At 51.3% G+C, this 24,016-nt stretch overlaps 2 protein-coding genes across 2 annotated transcripts in view; one reads left to right on the forward strand and one right to left on the reverse strand.

Annotated features, from left to right (window-relative positions):
- On the forward strand, positions 1-21,469 carry Casp9 (caspase 9). Its single transcript, XM_076861238.2, has 9 exons — positions 1-167; positions 3,167-3,518; positions 10,514-10,548; positions 11,313-11,489; positions 11,887-11,976; positions 12,933-13,080; positions 17,600-17,779; positions 18,326-18,435; positions 19,447-21,469. The coding sequence occupies exons 1-9, from the start codon at positions 36-38 to the stop codon at positions 19,534-19,536; spliced, it is 1,314 nt and encodes a 437-aa protein (XP_076717353.2). The 5' UTR covers positions 1-35; the 3' UTR covers positions 19,537-21,469.
- Positions 20,571-24,016, reverse strand: part of LOC143403284 (chymotrypsin-like elastase family member 2A) — a 12,257-nt gene continuing 8,811 nt past the window's right edge. Inside the window, exons 7-8 of the mRNA XM_076861239.2 lie at positions 23,546-23,698; positions 20,571-20,613 (exon numbers count right to left, since the gene is read on the reverse strand). Of these exons, the coding sequence (XP_076717354.1) occupies positions 20,596-20,613; positions 23,546-23,698 (171 nt within the window). The 3' untranslated portion in view covers positions 20,571-20,595. The remainder of the gene's footprint in view (positions 20,614-23,545; positions 23,699-24,016) is intronic.

Raw genomic sequence — 24,016 nt, forward strand, 5'->3', positions numbered from 1 at the left:
GCTGGCAGGGTCCCGGGTCCAGCGTTCTGCAGGCCATGGATGAAGCGGACCGGCAGCTCCTGCGGCGCTGCCGGGTGCGCTTGGTGAGCGAGCTGCAGGTGGCCCCGCTCTGGGACGCCCTGCTGAGTCGCGAGCTCTTCACGCCCGACATGATCGAGGACATCCAGGTACGCGTGTGTCCCTGCTCGTCTGCGTTCTCTGCTCCTTGCGCGGCGCGTGGACGTTCACGTCTCTGGTGGGAACCGCGAGGATGTGCCAGGAAGGCTGTAGAAGCCACCCCTTGGCTTAAAGGCCCCGCTCGCGCCCTCCTCTCTCCGCGTTGCACTTACGGTGCCCATCCCTCTTGGGGAGCCCCCGAAATCCTGCAACGGAAGCAGAGAATCCCAGGCCCCCCTGGTTGCGGGTCTGCTGAGGCGATTCGACGCCCCGCACGGTCGGCGCTGCCACCACGCGCGTGTCTTGTGAGGAGGAGGCTGTGTGTTTTCATTCGGTAGCACAGAGGTTCTGGACGCCCACTCCTGTCCCCTGAGAGTCCGATCCCCTGAGAAATGGGGCAGCGGTGATGGCCCGAGGACGAAGCGAAACAGTATGTGAAATGGGGCGGCGCCAGGTGCAGACAGTGTGCCCGTGCCCTCTTCACCCACCTCCTGCATGAAGTGAGAGGTTTTGAAAATGGGGGATGGATGGACTAATAAAGGCAAACTGGAGGCTTTCTAAACAAGCACTTTCACATCTTTGCCCAGTTTGAGCCTCACCACAGGCCTGTAAAGATACAGGAAGGAGTATTTCCCGCCATGAGGTGAGGTGGGTGTGAATGGCCAGCTGGAGGTCCCTGGCTGGCGCCCCAGGGGCTGCTTTACAGGCCAAGGCTCCATCCTCTGCATCATCCAGGAGCTTGGCCTGGTCCTGAGAAGGCAACTTTAATAGGATAAAGTGGTCCAGTGTCATATGGGTAATTACCAGTTAATAATAAAAGAAGTATCAGGAGAACCTGTTCTGTGGCCCATACTGGGCAGTGAAAGTGGTTTGAGGCCATAGTCCTTGCTTTCAGACACATGCACAGGGACCACAAGCTAAAGGGAAGGCCCACAGGTGGACACTAGAGCAGCCTCTGCCCTCAGCCTCACTCTAGCTGAGTGTTGCTACCTTTTTCAAATTTTGAGAGAGGCTGGGAATCTCAATTTCTGTCATTTTTCCTTGACTTAAAATGTTAGCAACAAATTCAAATTTTTTTCAGGTAACCACAGGTGGCCATTTTGACACCACTGGTATGGCTGGTAAACACACAGGCTTAGGACCTAGATGAATCTGAACCCCATTCTGGCTTTGTTACATGCAGGTTGAATCAATATCTTGTATCCAAAATGCTTGGGACCAAAAAGTTTTGGATTTTTGATTTTGGGAGATTTTTGAAATACTTGTATGTACATAATGAAGTACCTTGGGGATGGAACCCAATTCTAAATAAGAAGTTCATTTATGTGTCATATATATACCTTATACACATTGCCTGAAGGTATTTATTTTCCCAAAGTGATGCACAATTAAATAATTTTATTGTTGTTGACTGTCATTTTATTACATTAAATATATTTTCTTATGTATATGAAACTTTTAATATACACCAATAACATACTCATTAAAAAATCATAAAATAAATACCTATCTACTACCCACTTTAAGAAATAAAATAACCACTATCTTTAAAATACACATTCATGTCCTTCTCCCCCAAAGGTAATTTTTAACATAATGTTTTATGTAATCTTGTGCATGAAATAAAGTTTCATAATGTGAATTTTTCCACTTGTAGTATCATTTTTGTGCTCCAAATATTTAGGATTTTTGGAACGGTTTTGATTTTCTGATTAGGGTTGCTCAGTCTGTATTAGTGAATAGCAAAAGAAACTAAAACAAAAAACTTTTGGGGACTCAGTTTCCCTCACGAGTAAGGTGAAAAAGTTGTAACTTAGCCCTTCGAGGTGGTTGACGGGGGAAAATGAAATGATGCATCTAATATCACCATTAGTGCCCAGAGAAATCACAACACCACTGTCTGTTTGCAGGAAGCCATTTTGCCAGAGACATTATCCTCCCAGTAACATGGAGGGCTATTGTTTAGTTTAGTAGCCATTGGCCACTTGTGGCTATTTAAATGGATATTAAGTAACTAAAAAGTTGGGTTCCTCATCTGTTTGTCCCAGGCACTCAACAGCCACAAGTGACTGATAGCTGGCATGTCAAACAGCTCAGATGCAGATTTGCAGCACCATGGAAAGTTATCTTGGACAGTGCTGCAGTAGAAATTTTGAGGACAAGATGGTGTCATATCCCTGTGGATCTTGAGGTCCCACCTCTATTTTTGTCCTGTGGATCCTGAAGAACTTGTCCAGTGTCAGGTCTCCAAGAAAGGGCAGCAGATAACCAGCATCTTGTCTTCCACCTGTTCTGTGACGGTCTTGATCATTCTGTCCTCACGTCCCACCCAGTCAGTGCCTATGTCCTGTGGATTCTCCCTCCTGATCTGTCCTCTCATTTCTCTCCATTCCAGCCATTTTTGGGCACCTCCCGGTGTGGCTGTGGCTCACTCCTTTCCGTTGTCCTCCCTGTCCGCAGGTGACTTTTCAAAAGTCAGATCTCACTCTGTCGCTTTGGTTGCTCCTCACAGCTCTCAGGATGAGTTCTAGGCCTGGTCACACAAAGGTCTCATCCCTCACCACTACCCACCTCCTCCCTTTGGTTTCTGTAGTTCACTGTTCATTCTTCATCTTCCCTGGGGTCTCAGCTAAGCCTTCCCATCCTGGGGCCTTTCCAGCCCTCAGGGCTGAGTTGGCTGGCAGTTGTACCCTGACAGCCTCATGGGCTTTCCCTTGCTGTGTCACCGGGGCTTTTCCTCCCTGTACCCCCACTAGATGTTTGCACCTGAGGAGTGCCCTGTCCCTGCTGTGCTTTTAGCACGTAGCATCATGCTGGGCAAAAGCATGTGCCTCTGAGATGCTGCGTGACCAGATGAGCAAAGGCTGCAGAGGAGCGTGGGCTCACGTGCAGCTCAGTTTCTGCCTGGTGGCCTGGTTGTCTAGACTTCTGCTAGGTGGGAAATGGGGCACAGATGAGGGCCACATGAAGGTGCCTGGGGTAATGTATGTCTGATCTTTCTCTCCAACAGCTGGCAGGCTCTGGGTCTCGCCGGGATCAGGCCCGGCAGCTGGTCATAGATCTTGAGACCCGAGGGAGGCAGGCCCTTCCTTTGTTCATCTCCTGCTTAGAGGACACGGGCCAGGATACACTGGCTTCATTGCTGCGGACAAGTCGGCAAGCGGTAAAGTGGGATCCTGAGGCCGTCAGATCCCTGGACCTTGTGCCAGAGGAGCTGCGTGTGATGATGCTGGATCCAGTGAAGCCAGCCTCAGGAAACCTCACCCCAGTGGTGCTGGGGCCCAGGGAGCTCCCGCCAGCTAAGCTCAGGCCAGAGGTTCTCAGGCCAGTGGACGTTGGTTCTGGAGAATTCAGGGATGCCCGTGAGTACTGAGAGGGTGGTTGGTGGGTGGGCATGATGCGTGGTCACTGGTGACTGGGTACGGCTAGGTAGGCTAAGGTTCAGAATTCAATCATGGTGTTGCCTTACTGAATGCTGATAGGTAGAACATTCTAGTAGGTCTTCAGAGACATAATTTTGGCAGGTGCTGAAGTCTATTTTGGGTGTCCCTGTTTTTGATCAGAGTGTTGAAGCCCAGCTGTTCTGGATTTGCCTTTGGGTCTTGGTGAGTACCTTGGACTAGCCCATGGCTTGTGGCAGAAGGGGGTCAGCCCAGCGTGTTGTACACCCTGACCTCCTTCCCTCACAGCAGCCCTAAAAGGCAGTATTTAGTGCTATCTGTCCTGAGTGACAGGAATGAAGCCAGATCCAGGGAGGTGAAATATTTGCCTGAAGTCACAAGGTTACATCCAGTAACATGCATAAATCCCCGGAGTGCAGCTGGATGATTCTCTCCACACAGGTAACCACTGCGCAGTTCGTCATGGTACAGAATATTCCAGTGTCTTAGGAGACTCTTCTCTTCCGCCTATCCCCCTTCTCAGCCTGAGGTAGTCATTGTTCCAGTCTCTGTCATCACTGATCCCTTTTGCTTGAAGTGCAACGTGAGTGACATCTGTGAGTGTGAGTCTGGAGTCTCTGGCTTCTTCCTGTCATGTCTCTGTGGGATCCAGTCACTGTGCTGTGCGGTCAATACTTCATTCCATGCGGGAGGTGGCAACTCCTATTCTGAGCAGCTTAGGGTTTATCTAACCTCCTGTTGGTGGTTTATTGTCAGTTAGGGCTTTGCCTCCAGGGAGACTTCATGTCCCCTACCCCTACCTCCAGGCACTCTACCACAGAGCTATTTCCCCAGCCCGTTTTATACTTTGAGACAGGGTCTCACTTAGTGTCCCAGATTGGCCTTGAACTTAGGATCCTCTGCCTCAGCCTTGTGTGATTACAGTGTGCACAACCTCACTTGGCATGTGCTTCCTCTTCTGTGACTGCCTAAGGGACCCTTGCGTGCCATTGAGCTAGTAACAACAGTAGGGTTAGCGTCATCCACTGCTTGCTGTCTGCCAGGCCCTCTTCGCCGCTTGCATGATTTAATTTAATCTTTCCAACTCAGGTGAAGCAGGTGCTATGGTTTTCCTGTTTTACTGTTGAACAAAGTAAGTTACAGGCTTGGAAATGATTGTCCCCAAATCACACAGCTGGTGTGAGGTGGAAATGGAAATGAAATGGATAACTGCCCAGGCCACCCTGCTCTGCCTGCACCGCTCTCTAGCCCTGGCAGCGGAGATAAGATAACACCTGAGCTTCCTGGAGGTCACAGGTCATGCTGTGTTCTCAGCTCAGTGTCTGTGTGAGAGGATTTCAAGCAAGACACAAGACTTGATCAAAGTATAGCGCAGTTTATTAAAAGAGGAAGAGGATGGGGAAAATCACCCAGGGAGAGGGTAGGTGCACTCAGAGGAGAGTGACAGCTCACTTCCTGGTGTCCCAACTTTTATTGGGGAAGGAGGGAGTTTGATAGATCCTGCCCAGGTGTCACCTCTGGGCTTGGGGTTGACTACAACCGAGGGCATCTCTTGGTGGTCTTGGCCTGGCTGACAGGTCCTAATTGGAATGGTTTTGCAGAGTTTATGGTGGGTGGGCTCCATCTCTAGCACCAGGCTTTCCCAGGTCTGGAAATCACTGCTCTGTGCTGCGCAGGGTGGTGTTGAGAGGTCTAGGCGGTGTGCTCTTCTGAGCAAACATACCTTTGTCCTCCCTTGACTATATATCTCTTTCTCTTGCTGTTAGAGGAATAGATTATAGGGCTGAGGTCAAACCAGCCGTCCTGAGATAGCTACCTTTTCAGACCTTAGGTGCCACCAAAGCAGGGCTGTGGATTGACCAGTTTGTTCTGTGCTAAGTACTCAATCCTGCAGCTTCATGTGGGCTGCTGTGTGTCATTTGTCCCACCCCTCCTGGCACACGTCTCTCTCTGACAGGGGACGTTGTTGTGGGGCAGGTTGCTCAGAAAACACATGAAGTCCCAGTTTTGTCCAAATTGAAGAGTCTTTATTTAGCTGTCTGGCCGTGACTGCTGCCCCACAAGACCCATAAGCGTCTCTGCAAGGAACAGTCCCGAGCCTGAGCATTTTAGGATAGTTAAAGGCAAAAACCTATCCGGGTTACCGTAGCTGCAAGCAAGCAGGTACAGAAGCTGAGCTGGGCAGTTAGCGAGACTCCATTGGTATTTCCCACAGGACTTTCCAGGTTGGCATGGCAGCAAGCCAGCAGAAGGGAAGGGGGTCAAAATGACCCTAGTTCAGTACATGTTAGAGAATGGTTTCTAATGTCTAGACAGTCAATCTTGACAAGGTACATTGCCCAAGAAAAATGGAAACCAGGGGCTGGGGATGTGGCTCAAGCGGTAGCGCGCTCGCCTGGCATGCGTGCGATTCGGGGTCGATCCTCAGCACCACATACAAAGAAAGATGTTGTGTCCGCCGAAAACTAAAAAATAAATATTAAAAAATTCTTTCTCTCTCTCTCTCTCTCTCTCTCTCACTCTCAAAAAAAAAAATGGAAACCAAAGAGAACAATTTTACATTGTATAAGAATTGCTATTTTGTGTTGTGTTGCCAAGTATGCTCTGCTGGGTGACTATTAGTGGGAACAGAGGCGGGCTTTCCCACAGGAGAAGCCTTTCGTACATGATAAGGAGTCCAGGGTAAAATGGAGTCTGTGTGGGCATTGCCCATATAGCCTGGCCCATAACTACGTGTATCTTCAAAAGAAATTGTGGTTATCCCTGTGATAGATGCTACCAGCTTGGCTTTCAAAAATGTGTTTTATAATCTCGTGAAGTGAGGGTAGAGGTGATCCCTCCTCCACGTCCTTGCCAACAGTGACCGCCCTTTTTGATGCCTTACACGTTTTCCTGTGAGCCGTGTGAGAAGTGCTCTGTCCTGATGACTGTGACTTCAGACAGCCTGCGAAAGCAGAACAGCCAACAACATGAGGAAGTGAGGTGCTGGAGTTGTTCTATGCATTATTGCCCGGCTAGGGAAGAGGCAGGCAACATACAAAGTTCCCATGTTGCCGTCTGGTTCTGAGAAGTGTCCGTTTGAGTCATTTAGGACCAATGGTCTGGACTTGAAGTGTGCTGTCCTAAGGGTAGATAGATGATACTAGTGATAATAGGATCACCTTAAATATGAATATCACTTTACTGTGCATGCTGTTTTTTTCTAGGTAGTCTAAACTGTGCCATGGCCATATGCGGTGGTGTACACACCTGTAATCCCACAACTCAGAGGCTGAGGCAGGAGGATCATAAGTTGGAGGCCAGTCTGGGCAACTTAGTGAGATCTTGTTTCAAGATAAAATAAAAAGGAACATACGTTATATACAGAGATATGAAAAATTGTGCTCTATATGTGTAATAAGAATTGTAATGAAAAAAAAAAAGATAAAATAAAAAGGGTGGGATGTAACTCAGTGGTTGAACACTAGGTTTCCATCCCCAGTACCAAAAAACAAAGCCCCAAAACACTAAAAAACCTCAAGAAGTAAACAAATGATGCCGGGTAGTGGCGGGCAGGGAAAGCCCTTTGTTATCATCTCCAGTTTGTAGGGGAAGAAGCAGGCCTCTGAGAGCAGGTCCATAAGGGTTCCGGTGCAGCACTGGGCTCTGACTTCTGGTGCTGGTCAGAGTTGTCCTTTTTAGGTGCTGGGCGTGAGGTCATGGGCACTGTCCAGAGGGTTTTCTTAGGTGGATTTCATTCTGCAGTCGAGGGTAGGAACATCTGGGCTACGGCAGCAGGGCCACCAGCAGGACTTCACAGGGCCTTTGCTGAGTCGGCCCGGGAAGAGTGCTATAGGAAGGTCAGTGTGTCTGAGCAAAGAGCAATTTTTATTTTGTCCCCCTCCCCAGGGGTGTTTGGCAGTGCCTAGAGGTACATCTGGTCATTACAGCTGAAGGTGAGTGGGTGCTGCTGGCATCTGGTGGGTACAGGCTGGGGATGTGGCTGTACATCCCATGACACATGGGACAGCCATCCAAAATAGAGTAACCCAGCCCAAAATGTCAGGGTGCTGGTTAGTACCCCTGCTGCTCTGGAGCAGGAGTGTGAATAAAAACAAAAATGGGCACACTCAGTGTTACTGAGCTGTCGATTACGGCAGGACTGATGTGCCCATCAACTGGGAACTCACCACAACCCTGATGCTGGCAGCTGCTTCTCTCATCCTGGGATACAGATGGGGGAACAGAGGCTCAGAGACTCTGAGCAACTTGCCCAGGGTCATGCAGCAGATAAGTGGGAGGGCTAGGATTTGAACCTTGGCTCCAAGATCTCACTCACTCCATCTACTGCCTCAAAGAACAAATGGCTCATCTTCTTTCTTGTCTCCGTTTGTGTGCCACCAGAGCACGTGGCTTTGTTTCTGTACACTGGGGGGAAATGTGTTTGCTTCAGAATGGAATGAGCTTTTAAAATGGGATGGCTCGGGTGGCGGGTGCTGGGGTTGTGGCTCAGCGGTAGAGTACTTGCCTTGCATGCACAAGACCCTGGGTTCCATCCTCAGCACCACATAAAAATAAATAAGTTAAATAAAAGTATTATGTCCAACTACAACTAAAAAATAAATATTAAAAAAAAAATGTGATGGCTCGCTTGTAGCTGCTTGTCCTGGCCAGGGCCTCCTGCATCAGGGAGCTGGGAGAGCTGTTGGTGGCTGTATCAGGCAGGGTTCTTCTGAGAAACAGGACCAACAGTCTCTGTGTACATACACATCTAGAAAGAAACTTCTCATAAGGAATTGACTTGTGTGATTATGGAGGCCGAGAAGTCCACGACTTGCTGTCCCCAGGCTGCAGACCCAGCTCTGCAATCCTGATTCATGTAACTCTGGTTCGAGTCCAAAGGCCTGAGAACCAGGTGCACTCAAGTGTCAGTCCCAGTCTTAAGACAGAAGCGTGACGTCCCGGCTCCAGCAGTCAGGCAGAGAGAGCGAATTTTCCTTCCTCCGCTTTTTTGTTCTTCTCAGGCCCCTGGCGAGTGGGGGAAGCCTGCCATGCTGGGCGGGGCCCCTGCTCTGCCCAGTCCACTGAGCCAACCATCTCCTCCAGAAGCTCATCACAGACACACCCACAGGTAATGGCTAACCAGATACCTGGGCACCTTGTTGCCCAGTCAAGTTGACACAAAAATTAATCACCACCATGACTTTCTCTGCCCGTGCCCTACCTGGGTTGGAATTTTCTTGAAAGTAGAAGTTGGCTGTTCACGCTATCTGGCCTCTCACCTGGCTGGTGGCTATCCTCTCCTCTCATGGCCACTCAGGTTCTCTGAGCCTCTGATTCCCTCTGGCTCAAGGGGACAAATGACAGCACTTCCTTGTTGAAAGCACAGCTCCAAGGGTGAGTGAGGCAGCCCTGGGAAAGGACTTCACACAGGGACTCACACTGCCTGAGCCTGGATCCAGTCGGTCAGCTCTCTGCCTCTGATTTCTGAATTGCCAGGGCTGCTGAGGGGCTGGTTCTGCACCTCCCCTTCCTTCCCTGGGTGGCAGAGAGGAGCAGTCACAGCTCATGTTTTAAGTTGGAAATGGTAGCTGGGTGCCATGGTGCACACATGTAATCCCAGCTACTCGAGAGTCGGAAGCAGGAGGATCCTGAGCTTGAGGCCACTGGGCAACTTAGCGAGACCCTGTCTCCAAGTAAAAAAAGGAAAAATCTGGAGTGTGGCTCAGTGGTAGAGAATCCCCTGAGTTCAGTCCTCAGTACTGAAAAGAGAAAGGAAGGGAGGGAGGGAGGGAGAGAAAGGAAGAAGAGAAGGAAAAAAAAGAAGAGAGGGAAGGGAAGCCGCTGACCGGCCTGGACACTCCCCTTTTTACTGGAGACATGGGCGTGTGCCAGTGACTCGGGCCATCAGGCTGGTTCTTTTGTACATACACTTTACACTTTGCCATGGGAGTGCGTTGTCCCCATGTCCACGGAACAAGTTTAGAGAAGCTGCTCTTGTGCACAGGTCTCTGTCCCTGTTGCTGCTGGCCCCGCCCACTTTCCCCTGGTGTGTGAGTTGAATTGCTCCTTCCAGGCGCCTTCTGCCTGTGAGCCCCATTCGGAACCAGTGAACTCTTTGGTAGTGGATAATGGTTATATTTTGGGGGGTGAGTGGAAATTTGGGAATGAGCAAACATTCTCAGGATGAAGCCCGCAGACTAACAGGAGTCCTTGGGCTAGATCAGGCCATTTCTAATTTAAAGTCATGGGTACTGCTGTTTAAAGGGCAAGGGTGTAGTTCCCAGCAGGGACCTGGTGGGAGCCCTGAGCCATAAGTGGCAGGGCACCACTGTCACCCCAGGCAGCACTGTGGCCTCCTGGCTTCAAAAGGAAAGAATGTCTCAGAGCTTTACAGGCTGGCGGCCACTTGAATTCTTGCTAATTGAAATTATAGAGTCATCTTCACTCATTGATTCTCCTTCTGCAAATATTTCTGGAGGACCTACTGTGTGCCAGGCCATGGATCCCACAGACCGTGGGCATCTGCTGCCTGGAACGTCTCTGACCCTTTCTGTTTTGGGATTTCATGTAAGTGGACCCCCGTCTACAGTCCTCAGCATCTGGCGTTCTGATGCAGTACCTGTTTTAAGGCCGCCTGTGGCACCGCGTGTGTGGTAGCCCGTTCTGTGGTGGGCTGTGTGGCTGCTTGTCAGTTTGTGTGTCCGTCGGCCTGTTGTTGGGTTGGTAGCTTCGCTCTGGGGCTTTATGAGGAGGCCTCTTGGAGAGGTGGCCAGAGGCCCAGGGTCTGTGTGTGTTCGACTTTGTTAGAAACTTCCACTCAGTTCTCCATGGTGGCTGTGCCACTTGATCCCATCACCAGCAGAGCGCAGGGTCCCGAGTCCCGGCTTGCTCTGTTTTGTGGGAGCTCTCCCCACGTGGTCCCTTGGCCTTTCCCTGGGGACCCAACACTCACGTTTCTCTGTCTGTCTCTCCAGATGCTCAGGAGCCGTCGAGGGGAAACGCAGATTTGGTGAGTCTCCATGAGACTAGGGGCCTGTCCCTCTCATCAGCCTCGCCCCTTCCCTGCAGCCATCAGGAGTCCTGGGGACCCAGCCCAGTTGGGGAACGAGGTTCCGGCCCCACCGTCCATGGCTCTGACCTGGGCTTGGTGCTCACTGAAGCCATCGAGCGGGCCTGCTTCACCCCAGCGGTAGAATCAGGTCCCACCTAATGGACGTCGTCAGCACCGGCCATGGCGCTGTTCCATGCCAGGACACTTGCGCTCTTGTCCCCACCTGTGTATTGTTGGGTGGCTCCTGGGTGCTGCCCTGGGATGGAGGCCACAGGGAGCCCTCAGTCTGACCCGGGAGGGAAGCTCAGCAAGGGAAGGCGCAAATAAAGGGCACCAAGTCCCAGAGCAGGAAGAGGCAGCTGAGGAGGGTCGCGGGGGCTGAGCCGGGGGAGGTGGCCTCGGCCTCCGGGGCCAGGCCTGGGTGAAGTCTGTGGACACAGCTGCCTCACGACGCCAGGTGCACCTGGGTGAGAGCCAGCTGCTCCGTCCCTGAGCACAGAGTCGGGAGCCTGCCTCTCTCGGTAGAGGGGCAGCCAGTGCCCGCCCTGCGGCTCCCTAGGTCCCTCTGTGTCCTGGAGTCCCCGGTGGGGCCTGCAGTGGAAGGGACCCCCAGGCCTCTCCCACCTCTCAGCTGTCAGCCCCTGAGTGAGAAGCAGGGTCACCTCCTCCAGGAAGTGGGACAGCCCCACTCACATTGGTCCTGTCCCCTGTCCCTGGGGCAGGCGTACGTCCTGCGCGCGGACCCCTGCGGCCACTGCCTCATCATCAACAACGTGAGCTTCTCCCGTGCATCGGGGCTCAGCACGCGCCTGGGCTCCAACGTAGACTGTGAGAAGATGCAACGCCGCTTCCGCTCGCTGCATTTCACTGTGGAGGTGACGTGCAACCTGACTGCCAAGGTACAGTCACAGGTCACTGCATGTGGGGGAGCCAAGGCGAGTGGGCAGTGCCCTGTAGGGGACCCTGGGAGCAAGCTGGGGACTTCCCTGTAGGACCATGGGGTGTGGCCCAGGGTGACACTCAGGAGGGCATGAGGCCTGGTGCCTGCATGTGACACGTGCCTCAGTGTCCCTGTCTAGAAGGCCAGAAGAGTTCCCTGGGGGGCTGCTGTGGGATTACAAGAAGGTGCCTGAGCTCAGACCTTTGCCCCTGAGCATGGGGCTGTCGTGACAATCGTGGTGACCATTACCTCAGAATTGGCCCTTGGAGGCAGGGCGAATGCTGGGCCCTGCCCTCTGCGGCAGGCGGGTGGCCTGATGGCCAGTGCTCTGGCTCATCTGCAGCTTTCCCTTGTAGAAGATGGTCCAGGCTTTGGTAGAGCTGGCGCAGCGGGACCACCGCGCCCTGGACTGCTGTGCGGTGGTCATCCTCTCCCACGGCTGTCAGGTAGGAGGCCTCTCCTGGACCCTGCTCCCCGTCAGGCACAGGCGAAGCTGGGCGAGAGGCCCTGCAGGACTCCTGTCCCTCATGTCCACCGCACCCTCGGCTTTGTGAAGAACCGTGCAGCCCTGTCCACCTCTTGCTGTTCTCCCAGGGGTCCCTGGGTGGGCAGCCTCCCAAGAGAAGCCCGCAGGACACGAGGGAGGGGCGAGCTGTACTCCTGTAGCTTCCACTCGGTTCTGTGCAGAGCTGTGTGCGGCACTCAAATCCTCAGGCCCCGCAGGGTGTTCAGGCTCCTGCCCCTGCCAGGCCTTGGAGTCCTTATGTTTTATCCTGGGGGTTGGACAGACCAACAGTCACCCCTTGGCCTTCACTGTGTTTTCAGAACACATAAAAATCAGGATTTCCCCTTCTTGGAAACCATCATGGACTGGCCTGCCAGCCTGCCATCCTCCCAGAGCGGAACTCTGGCCTGACACCAGCAGGCGCTACCTTTTGGGCCTTTCACTCACAATGTGGCAGCAGGGGTGTCCCCTGAGCCCTCATGAGAAGCCTCAGGCCCCATGTGGACCTGTGTCCAGAGCTTTGACAGGTGGCCATGTGGTCCTGTGCACAGGAAGAGCCCTGGAGCAGCGGCTCTGACTCTCAGCGCCTTGGGAGGATGACTGGGCGGGGCCGGGGATCTGTACTTCTGAATGTTCTGAGTGATGTGGATGCTGCTCGTCCAGAGATCACACTTGGGGGGGCTTCTGGTCTAGCGGCAGCTGGCCAGCACTCTTGATAGCTGGCCTGTCCAGGGACAGATGCTACTCAGGGTCCTTCCAGGATCAACCTGCTCTGTCACAGTCAGTCCAGAGCCCCAGGGGGACCTTCTGAGTGTGTGGCCCCCACAAAGCCTCTGGAAAGGCCTTTGGATTTCTGCCGCGGTGTCTTGGTTTTAACCAGGGTCCTTGGTCTTCTAGGCCAGCCACCTCCAGTTTCCGGGTGCTGTCTACGGCACAGATGGATGTTCTGTGTCCGTCGAGAGGATTGTGAACATCTTCAACGGGACCAGCTGCCCCAGCCTGGGAGGGAAGCCCAAGCTCTTTTTCATCCAGGCCTGTGGTGGGGGTAAGCAGCCCTGATGGGGAAGGAGCCTCTGCCCCTCCCGTCCCCAGCAGCACCTCCCGTGTCCACAGGGCCGCCCCAGGCAGTCAGAGGGTACCAGGCGCGGTCCCTGCTGCAGGGTGGCAGTGCTTCAGCTGTCCAGAGGAGGCCCAGGCTTGTCCGCTCTGAACAGGGTGGTCTTCATTTTACACTGCAGTAGCATCACAGGCTCCTGTGACTTTGGCAACTTCAGAATTTTGGTAAAAACAAAGCAGTGGAGAGAGTGGAAAACTGTCTTTCTGTTTTCCTGGTCGTCTTTCCTCTGACCTTTGTTTCCACTGTGGCGGGGAGAGAGGCCACAGCTGAACGACAGGGAGAAACCGAAGAATCTAGCCATTGGGATTCCCCAGAATCCGGGTCTTGGTGATTTAAGAAACCTAAAGGATTATTTGTAGTTTTGCTTTATGCTGTGTCACTCCATTTTCTGTTACGTAATCAAATACCACATACTGGGTGATTTATAGAGGACAGAGGTTTGTGTAGCTCGAGGTTCAGGAGGTGAGGAAGAGCAGGCTGTGGTGCATGGGAGGGTCTTGGTGCATGTCAGCCTGGCAAGAGCATCATAGAGAGACAGAACAAGCTTGGGTCCCGCTCCACTTCCTGATTTTTAAAGACTGGATCTCGCTAGATTGGCCTTGAACTTACGTGTTCAAGTGATCCTTCTGCCTGTGCCTCCCCAGTATAGGTGTACGCTGCTGCTCCGACTCCTCACTCCATCCCTCCCTTTTTTTCTTCTATCTTTTATATCCGGGATTAAATCCAGGGGTGCTCTACTACTAAGCTACATCCCCAAAATTTATTTTGGGACAGATTCTCACCAATTTTCCATACTGGCCTCCAACTTGTGATCCTCCTGCCTCAGCCTCCCAGGTACCTAGAATTATAGGGATGTGCCACTGCACCTAGCTTATTTCCTGGTTTTCATATAGAAAAGAAGCTGGGTGTGATGGCAGCACCTGTAGTCCCTGCTACTTAGGAGGAAGGCTAAGGATCATTTGAGGTCCAGAAGTTTGAAACCAGCCTGGGCAATATAGTGAGGCCCATCTCAAAAATCAAAACAAACAGACCAAAAAAAAAAAAAAAAAAATTAAAAAGACAAAAGAGGAGTGCTGCTTTCCTGGCTTGGTTATGGTGGTGATAGTGGGGGACGCCAGAAATTCTGTCCCAGGTGTCCCTTCTGCCTGGACTCTCCAGGGGTTGAGACAGTTGAAAGGCCTGTCATTTCCTTGTCCCTTTGACGGACCTGACAGAGAAGTGGGCACCATCATCCCACACAGCTGCCCAGTCCACCCAAGGGGACTCTACAGCATGGAACCCGCCAAGAAAACAAAGCAGAATTCACCGGAGCAGCAGGGACAGGCCCCTGGAGACTTTCTTTTCTGCTGCTTTTCCCCATCCGCTCTGCTGCCTGGTGTTCAGAGCTGTTGCCACATAGTGGCGCCACATCAGCCGAGAACAGAAATGCAGAACTGTCCCCATTCCTTGCAGGGTGGCCTGTTTATGTGCGTCAGAAACCCTGCCCTGCATTTTGGTGACTTTCGTAATGCTATTTTAAAACTCAGTTATAATTTAAGATAATTTTAAAATGCCACAATGTTATCCACCCCTTCATTGAGAGGTGGCACAGCTCCAGGGCTGAACAGCGGGCCTTGAAGTCAGTAACTTGGTGTAGAGTCAGTGTGACACAACATGACACGTGTGGTTCACGCGACGGAAGCCAGGTGGCTGCCTTGATGAGGCCCAGCTGTCAGTTTTGGGGTGACCCCTCTTGAGTTCAGACACCAAGCCGAGAAGGCAGACAGCAGGCACGTGTGCCACCTGGTTGTGGTTGTGGGTTGTGTGTAGAGGGAGCCCTCCTCCTGCTGTGTGTTTATTCTGTGGGGATTAGTCTTGCTCTATAGGAAGTTTTGAGTTAATGAGGCTAAGAACCAAGCTGTGCCTACAGTGCATAACCCTGAAGGCCAGGCCTTCACATCAGATTTGTAGTGTAAAGACAACACATGTGTGTAGATGCAGCCTGCAATTCTGTATGACTCAGCCTCTCCCCTTTCCTGCACACCCCTGTCTTTGAGCCCACTTTGTCCTTTTATTTTCACACAGTCTCTGCTCATCCCTATCTCCTTTGGTCCTCCTTATGGTCTCTCCCACATATTAGTTAGTTTTCTGGTACTATAATAGAATACCTGAGGTTGGATATTTTATAAAGAAAAGTGGTTTACTTGGCTCATGGTTCTAGATTTTGCTCTATGTTTTCTTCTAAGAGTTTTATACTTTTAGGTCTTAAAATTAGGTCTTGATCCAATTTGAGTTAATTTTTTGTATATGGTATTAAGGAAGGGTCCAACTTCATTCCTTTGCATGTGGCTATCCAGTTGTCCTAGCGGTGTTTGTTAAATATTGTCCTTCCCCCCTTGAAAGGTCGTGGTACCCTTGTGAAGTATCATTGGACTGCATTGAGGCTCCATTCTAGTCTGCTGGTCTCTGTGTCCGTCTTTATGCCAGCACCACTCTGTTTTGATTATTTTAGTTTTGTAGTAAGTTTTGAAGTCAGGAAGTTCTCCAGTACCGCAGTCCGGCTGCAGCAAAATAACGGGGGGGGGGGGGGGGGGGGGGGGGGGGACGAATAACTTGTGTACGTTGATACAACAGGAATGGGAGCCGTTTATTGTAGGACAGGAGTGGTATTTATACATTTTACACAGTTTATCTAATTAGCATAAAATAGATACAGCAGTCAACCAATAAGGAATCTCCACACTTAATGGCTCGCTTTTGTTACTTCACAAACCACTCCCTCTGGCATTTTGCCAGGCACCATGCAGACTTGTTTACAGACTCTAACATTTCTCTGGCAAAATAACAGGTGCCAATCTGACTTGTTTATGTACCTTAACACTCCAGCTTTATTCTTTTTTTCCCCAACATTGTTTTGGCTTTTTTGGAATCCATTGAGATTTCTTTTGAATTTTAGAATTTTTTTTTTATTTCTGCAAAAACATCATTGGGGGCTGGGGATAGAGCTCAGTTGGTAGAGTGCTTGCCTCGCATACACACAGCCCTGGGTTCAATCCCCAGCTCCACCAAAAAAAAAAAAAAAAAAAAAAAATCATTGGGATTTTGACGGGAACTGTATTTAATCTATAGCTGTGTTGAGTCATATTGATGTCCTAACAATATTGTTCCCTAACTCATAGCCATGGGTAGTATTTCTATTTATTTATGTTGTTTCAAATTTCTTTCAATTTTTTTCAGTTGTTAATGGTCCTTTAATTTATTTATTTATATGTAATGGTGAGAATTGAACCCAGTGCCTCATGCATTCGAGGCAAGCGCTCTACCACTGAGCTATAGCCCCAGCCCTGTTTTTAATTTATTTCAGTAGTGTTTTGTAGTTTTCATTGGTTAATTCCTAATTTTTTGTTTTGATGCTAGAATTGGTTTCATGATTTTCTTTCCTGATTGTTCGTTGTTCGCTATATAGTTCTCTGCACGTGTACGTGTGTTGACTTGTACCCTGCTCCTTTGCTGATTTCATCTTTATCAGTCCTAACAGTTTTCTTGGTATAATCTTCAGGGTTTTCTACTTAATTAGATCAAGCCTTCTGTGAACAAAGGAATTTTCTACACAGGACGCCTTTTCCTTTTCTTGCCTAATTGCTCTGGTTAGAGTTTCTAGTACCATGTTGCATAGCAATGGCAAAACAGTCATTCCTGCCTCGTTCCTGACCTTGGAGGAAAAGCTTTCAGTCTTCACCATTGAGTACAATGTTCACTGTGGGTTTTTCACATGTGGCTTTTTTGTTTTCAGACCTTTTTAATTGGTATATTACTTGTGCCTAATGGTGGGGTTTGTTATTATATATTCGTGTGCACAAAATACAATGTAATTTGGCTAATGTCACTCCCCCCTTCCATCTTCTCACCCTCTGGGTCCCTTTCCTTTATTCTTCTGATCTCACATGGCTTTTATCATATTCAGGTAGTTTCCGTCTGTCCTTAGTTTGTTGTGTTTTTATCATGAAAGGTTGTTTGTTTTATCAAATGTTTTTTCCTGTGTCGTGGGAGAGGGTCATGTAGTTTCTCTCCATTCTGTTGGTGTGCTGGGTTACATGGATCGGTTTTCAGTGCTGAGCCATCCTTGCATTCCAGGAGTAACTCCCCCTTAGCCATGGTGTGTGACCTGTTTACTGTGCTGCTGAATTTGACTTGCTAGTTATTTTATTGAGGACCTTTGCAGCAATGTGCATAAGGACTATTAGTCTGCAGTTTTATCATCATATCTTAGCACCTGGCTTTAATATCAGGGGAATGCTGACCTTGGAGAATGAGTTAGAGAGTATTTCCTTTTAATTTTTTGGAAAAGTTTGAGGATTGGTGTTAATTTCCCTTTAAATGTTTAGTATAATTCACCAGCGAAACCTTCAGGGCCAGGGCTTTTCTTCTGTGTGTCGTGGTGATGAGTGCTTGTTTCTGCTTCCTGCAGAGCAGAAAGACCATGGGTTTATGGTGGCCCATGCTTCTCCTGGAGACAGGGCCTCTGGCAGCAACCCTGAGCCAGACGCTGTCCCCTTCCAGGAAGGCCCGAGGACCCCTGACGAGCTGGATGCAGTGTCGAGTTTGCCCACACCCAGTGACATCCTTGTGTCCTATTCAACCTTCCCAGGTGAGCGCATCCCTGGGGGTCTTCCCATCTGCCCCTCAGGCAGCCATGCTGTGAGGTCCTGGTTCTGAACCTTGCTGCTTCTGTGACCCCAAGCAAGTTACTTCACTTCTCTGAGCCTCAGCTCAGGGCGAAGTGGGTGAGATGCCTGAGGTGCACAGCCACTGGGTTGGGGTGCTTCTGCCTCACCCTCCGCCAGCTCTGCCTCAGCCTCCTCCCCTTTAAAATGGGAATAGTAATCCTACCTTGGCGTTCTTGGGGATCATCCAAGGGGCTGGTGCGTCATGGGGCACAGTGCCTGTCACACAGGAGGAAGGAAGGGCTGAGACGTGTCCTTCTCTCACCCGTGAGTCACTGGGCTCTCAGAGCCTCGGTTTCCTTGCTGGGAAAACAGTCGCAGCCAAGCTCAGGAGGTGATCACGAGGTTGAAGTAAGGTCACCGGTATACAGGGCCACGGGGACGTGGCTCCTTCCGCCACATGCAGATGGGCCCCAGTCCGGAGGTGGCCCCCGCAGCTCTCCAGTGGAGCTAGTCTCCTCTTCCCGCAGGTTTCGTCTCCTGGAGGGACACCTCGAGCGGCTCCTGGTACATCGAGACCCTGGACAGCGTCTTCGAGCGCTGGGCTCACTCTGAAGACCTGCTGACCCTGCTGCTCAGGGTGGGTGCCACCTCACTTTGGAGGGCAGCATGTCCTCCTCAGGGCATGGGCAGGCGCAGCACACCAAGCCCACACCAAAGGCAAGGGACAGGCGGCCTTGTGTGCCTCTGAGCCTTGGGCTTTGATTCTCTCTGCCTGCAAGGGCAACGCCCCCTCGCTCCCTCAGAGCCCCAGGCCGAGAGTCCCCGTTGACATAGCTGTCCTTGTTGCCACAGTGGATGGCTCAGTGAAAGGTGGTTGTGGGCCCCCTGTCCCCTCCCGCCATGGCATAGTTTTTACTCTTGACCCTGAGGAATCACGATGCCCCTGCTGTGCATCCAGGGCTCCAGGGAGTGACAGACAGGGAAGGGCAGGGCGGCCTGACAGGCTCGGCCCGCTCCTTGGAAACCCCATCTGGAGCAGCTGCTTCTTCCAAGGGTCCCAGAGTATGTGGCTGCCTCTGGGCCCTCCTGCTCCGCCCTGGTGTTCTGCGCCATGAGAAGGGGCTTTAAGGGTTCTGCTTGCTTCTGAGGGAGGTTCTGGCCTGAGCATGGCCGAGTAGAGCCAAGGCCACAGGCAGCTACCTCCCACAGTGCCGGGTTGTAGGTGCCACAGCCCTGGGTAGGTGACCCCCAGAGGCCACTAGGACTCCTGGTCTAGTCTCTTCTCTCGACCTTTCTTCATGTGAAGCTTTTGTTCTGATTTGAACTTTGTGAAGTTTTGGGTTTTAAAATTTTGCGTTTTGTGCTCTTTAAACTTGTAGTGCTGGGTGTGGTGGCCACACCTGTAATCCCAGCGACTAGGGAGGCTGAGGTGGCAGAATGGCTAGCTGGAGGCCAGCTTCAGCAACTTAGACCCTGTTGCCAAAAAAAAAAAAAAAAAAAAAAGTAATAACGAGCTGGGAGTGTAGAGAGACGGTCCAGTCCCAGCACTGCACACCACACACCCCGGGCCCGTTTGGTGCTGGCCTCCCAGCCTGGCTTGCTTCAGCTGAGAACTGAACTCTGACTCCCTGTGTTCTCCTTCTTGCAGGTGGCTAATGCTGTTTCAGAGAGAGGAATTTACAAACAGATTCCTGGTTGTTTTAATTTCCTCCGGAAAAAACTTTTCTTTAAAACTTAAAGGGACCAGGATGCTCACCCTGCCTCATCGTCATCCCAAGACCTTCTGCTGCCGTCCTGGAGGTGGAGAGGCCTGGCCTCCTACAAGTTGAGGGTTCTGTGGCCTGTGCAGGGCCTGCTCCTTCCCGACCCCAGAGGGCAGCTTCTGGTCTGGAGGCAGATGCCAACTGTGTGAAAAGGAGCAGAAAGTCATGGGACCTCTTCATCAGTGGCCAGTCCTGGATTTGTGACCCCACGTTCTCCCTGGAGCAGTGCCTCTGGCCCCACACTGGTTATTTGCAGGGCCAAATGGCCCTTTGCTGTGGGCCTTCCCTGCCCTGTTCCTGGCTCCCTCCCTCCAGATACAGGAGCATCCCTCCCCAGTCCTGAGTCATGCCAACCAAAAATATCTTCAGACATTGCCAAATGTGCCCTGGGGGACAGAACCGCCCACGCTTGAGAATCATCCATCTGCAGGGATTTGGGGCTACAAACCAGCCAGCATCTCTCTTAAATCAACAAGCTCGGGCTCTGGACTCTGGCAGCAGGGGCCTGGGAGTTCTGAGTGAATTTCAGAAATTTATTGCATTATCTAGTCTTCACAAACAGCCCTCAGGTGAACATGGGCCCTCTGGCCTGTCTCCCCGTTTTGCTCTGGTGCTTTGTACTTCCTCATAATGGAGACTCTGCCTGTTTGAGAAAGTGGTCTTATTCCACTTGATCCCCCTGCATCCCAGGGGAGGGGTGAGACCACAAGCGCAGAGGACAAGTCTCTTGTCCAGGGGAACACGGTTACCAGATCTGGCCAGATCCAGGTCTTCCAAGTCCTGACCCCTGCTTCCCATGTGCCTTCCTTGCTGAGGGACCCCATCCAGGTAAGATGACCGTGCTGTGCCCTGGACAATGCTGGGCTTGCCCAAGTCCGCCCTGGCCCTGAGCCCTGCTGTCCTTGTTTGCAGGACCATGAGCTCTGGATGGTCTGCTAATAAGTCACACCAAGATGTGAGTCGTAGTAATTGCTACTTTATTAGTATTTTGCTTCTGCCATCTTTCCAGTTCTGAAGTCCAGAGGCTTCTTTGGTTAGTTATTCGCAATGACCTGCAGGACACACACAAGAAAATAAGCCAGTGGTCCGTGTGGCAGTGTCTCCACCTGAGGAATTCTGATATTTGGGAGAGACACGGGAGACCACAGCTTTTCATTGACTCCTGGGGTCTCACAGTAAATAGGGGTCTCAGCCTGGAGTCCTGTTTGGGCTTTAGATCAGGGGCCTGTCAACCCCTCAAAATCATATGCAGATGGGCGTGGGCTTAGATTTTATTTTGTTTGTTTCTCAAATCCAAAGTGCTGTTTGTGAGGCACCTGCAACCTGCCTTCAGAGACTGTTTCCTAGATTCTATTCAGGCTTTTTTTTTTTTTTTTTTTTTGATGCTGGGGATTGAGCCCAGGGCCTCTTACCTACTAAACACCTGCTCAACTACTGAGGTACACCTCCAGCCCCTGAACAAGCTTCTGGATCTCTGCAGCACAGATCCTCAGGTGTGCGGGATGTGTGTGCAGGGATGTTCACCGTAGCGACATAAGGGTGAGAAACAGGAAACAGAAGCCCCTGTCCTCATGGTGGGAGTCGGGAAACCAGTTACCACTCAAAGGAGTGACATGGGTCAAAATGTGACAGGGGATCAAGTGGAGAGCTAAGTGGCAGATCAGGAGTTGGACCCTGTTTTTGGTTAGAAGTCTGGGAGCATCGTTGTACATCTGTAGGTATTTTTTATATGCACACATAGCCCAGGTCACAAGCCTGCACTGTTAGCAGTGATGATATCTGCAGAGGAGAGACGGAAAGTGTGGGAATGTCATCTTTTTTACCTGATGCCCTCCTGTATTATTTTAGTATTTTTATAAAGAAATGTTTTACCTTCTGAAAAAGAAAACAAAGCTAGTGACTGCTGAAGGTTCATGTGTTGCTGTCATCCAGGGGACATCTGTTGAGAGGGTGGGAGTCCCGGGCCATCTGTCTCCTCCCTGAACCTGCCTCTGGGCAGCTGCAGGGAGGAGACAGATGGGCAGCTCCTGACCTTGACCCACCACCTGTCTAGGTTCACCCAGCAAGTGCTCCCAAGCACCCCTGCGCCTTAGCTGTTGGTGCCTCCTGCTGCTCATGGTGTGTCCCTGGCCTGGGACCCCTGCAAGGTGCTACCAGCCTCTTGCAGCTGCTGGGACAGCCTTTGCCAGGGGACAGCTGGCTGCCTGACTGTCTACTCCGGAAACTGTAGCTGGGCATCAGTGGCGCCCTGGCTGCTTTGTGGTGGATGCAGCGTCCATCCAGCTGCCACCCAAGGTTGGCTTCCCATTGATCCCCCTGCCATCTGGCCCACACTCTGCTGTGCTGCTTCTGGGGCTGGGAACAGCTGAGGCTGGGCAACACATCAGGGCAGTTGCCCTGGGCCCTGCTTTGGGTCTAAAGGTGCTGCCAGGCCCAGCTGCACAGACTCACGGGGCAGCTGGGGCTGGAACAGCATCCTGGGCCTTGGCTGGGCCAAAGCCCCGAGCGCCCTTCCATTCAGTCAGTGAGGCCCTCAGCAGTGCTGGTGGCTCCTTGAAAGTGGCATGCAAGTGTCCTGCCAAATCCAGTCCTGGCTCTCCAGTCGACAGCCAATACCCCAGCATCAACACAACCTTGAAAATCAGCTAACGGTTTTGGAATCTCTGGGGCCTGTGGCCACTTGGCCAAGCAGAGCCCAGAGGTGGACAAATGAACATGGAGCCACCAAGCAGTCTGGGCCAACTCGGAAGCGGCCACCTGCTCGTGTGGACAGCATGGTTTTCTTCGTGTGGCCAGGCTCACGCTGCAGTTTCCTATTTTGTTTTGTAACAGAGTGACAATTTAATTCAATTGAACCGTTTCCTGCAGATTAAACTTAAAATAACGAGATCAGATGCCAGCTCCCCTCCTTTGCAGGCTCCTCCAGAAGCACCGCAATCCCCACTTGCTCTTCTGTAAAGTCCCACTTTACAGAAGAGCAAACCAACTTGGTGGCAATGCTGGGGTGGCTTAAAACCTGCCTCCATGGCAGTTTCTCTCCCTCCTGGCTTTGGTCCCCAGACAGTGCGCCTCCTCTACTTGCCCCCAGAGTCCCTTTCTTAGGGATGAGTCTTCCTGTCATCCAGCTGCTTCTAATCACTGGTGCCAGTGATGAGGATGATTATTTTTTGGGTAGGGGGGATTGAACTCAGGGGTGCTCTACCACTGAGGCACAACCCCAGGCCTATTTTGTATTTTATTCAGAGATAGGTTCTCACTGAGTGAAGACCCCTGCTATTGCTGAGGCTGGCTTTGAATTTGTGATCCTCCTGCCTCAGCCTCCTGAGCTACTGGACAGTGATTATTTTTTAAATTATTTTTAATGATTTTTATGGTTATTGTTGTAAACAAATTTGTTTGGCTGTAATAAAAAATAGAAATTGTTGTGGAAGCTCATAGGAACACAGCTCTCTGGGGACATGTTCACAGTCACTGAAGGACCAACTTGGCCCCATTTGCCCACAAGCATCCCAACCCAGCCCTGAAAACGCTCATCCCAGGAACCCTCTCAGTCCTGGCAAACCAGGATGGTTGGTCACCCTACAAAATACTCTCCAGGGGGACTAATTTCTAATGATTAAGGTTGGGGGGTGTCTCAGACCATTAGGTTTGGGCTTTGCAAATAAATATGGTCATTTATAGCACTGGATGGTGGGGTCTGGGCCCCCACACTGATAAGCAAAAATGAAATATCCCACTAATCCTAAGGAACCCACTCAAAATGCCTGAGGGGTGTCCTGTGTCCAACCTCTTTGGGCAAACTCACCCTCTATAGTTGCTTTTCACCCAATTTGACATGCAGAAATTTTGGATGTGATTATGCAGCTTCCTCTGAGGGCCCCCCCCCACACTCTTCAGGGAGGGAATTCTAGACCCTAGGTGGCATTTATGGGGCCAGGTGAGCAGGGCAGGACCCATGGGGCTCAGGATTGGTCTGGTTCTTACCGTATTGATCCAGTCTATGTAATTGGAGACCCTGGTGAAGACGGAAGGCTTGCGGTAATAGTTGCAGCCGAGAGAGGACCCGAAGCTGACCACGCCGTGCACTTGCCACTTGCCATCAGCCGCCTGGCAGTTCAGGGGCCCTCCAGAATCGCCCTGAACAAGAGTCAGATGAAGGGAAGGGAAGGGAAGGGGCTGCCCAGGGGGACCCCTGTTCTCAAGGCACTCATGCTGCTCTGTCGTGGGTTGCCACAGCTCTGGGTGCTACGGTAGAACTTACAAGAGCTGCATTTGTCCCTGGGTGTCCTGAGCTGAGCTAAGCACTTTATTGGCCTCATCTCCTTACAAAAGCTATGAGGCAAGTGTTGTGAGTACCCAGTTCACCTGAGAGGAAAACCTGGGGTGTTCAGAGGCTGCACCTTGCTTGAGATTGTCCTGGCACAAATGACCCTGTGGAGCTGCACACCAGTTAGG

The sequence above is a fragment of the Callospermophilus lateralis genome, chromosome 7 (genome assembly GCF_048772815.1).
Source record: "Callospermophilus lateralis isolate mCalLat2 chromosome 7, mCalLat2.hap1, whole genome shotgun sequence".
Lineage (NCBI taxonomy): Eukaryota > Metazoa > Chordata > Mammalia > Rodentia > Sciuridae > Callospermophilus > Callospermophilus lateralis.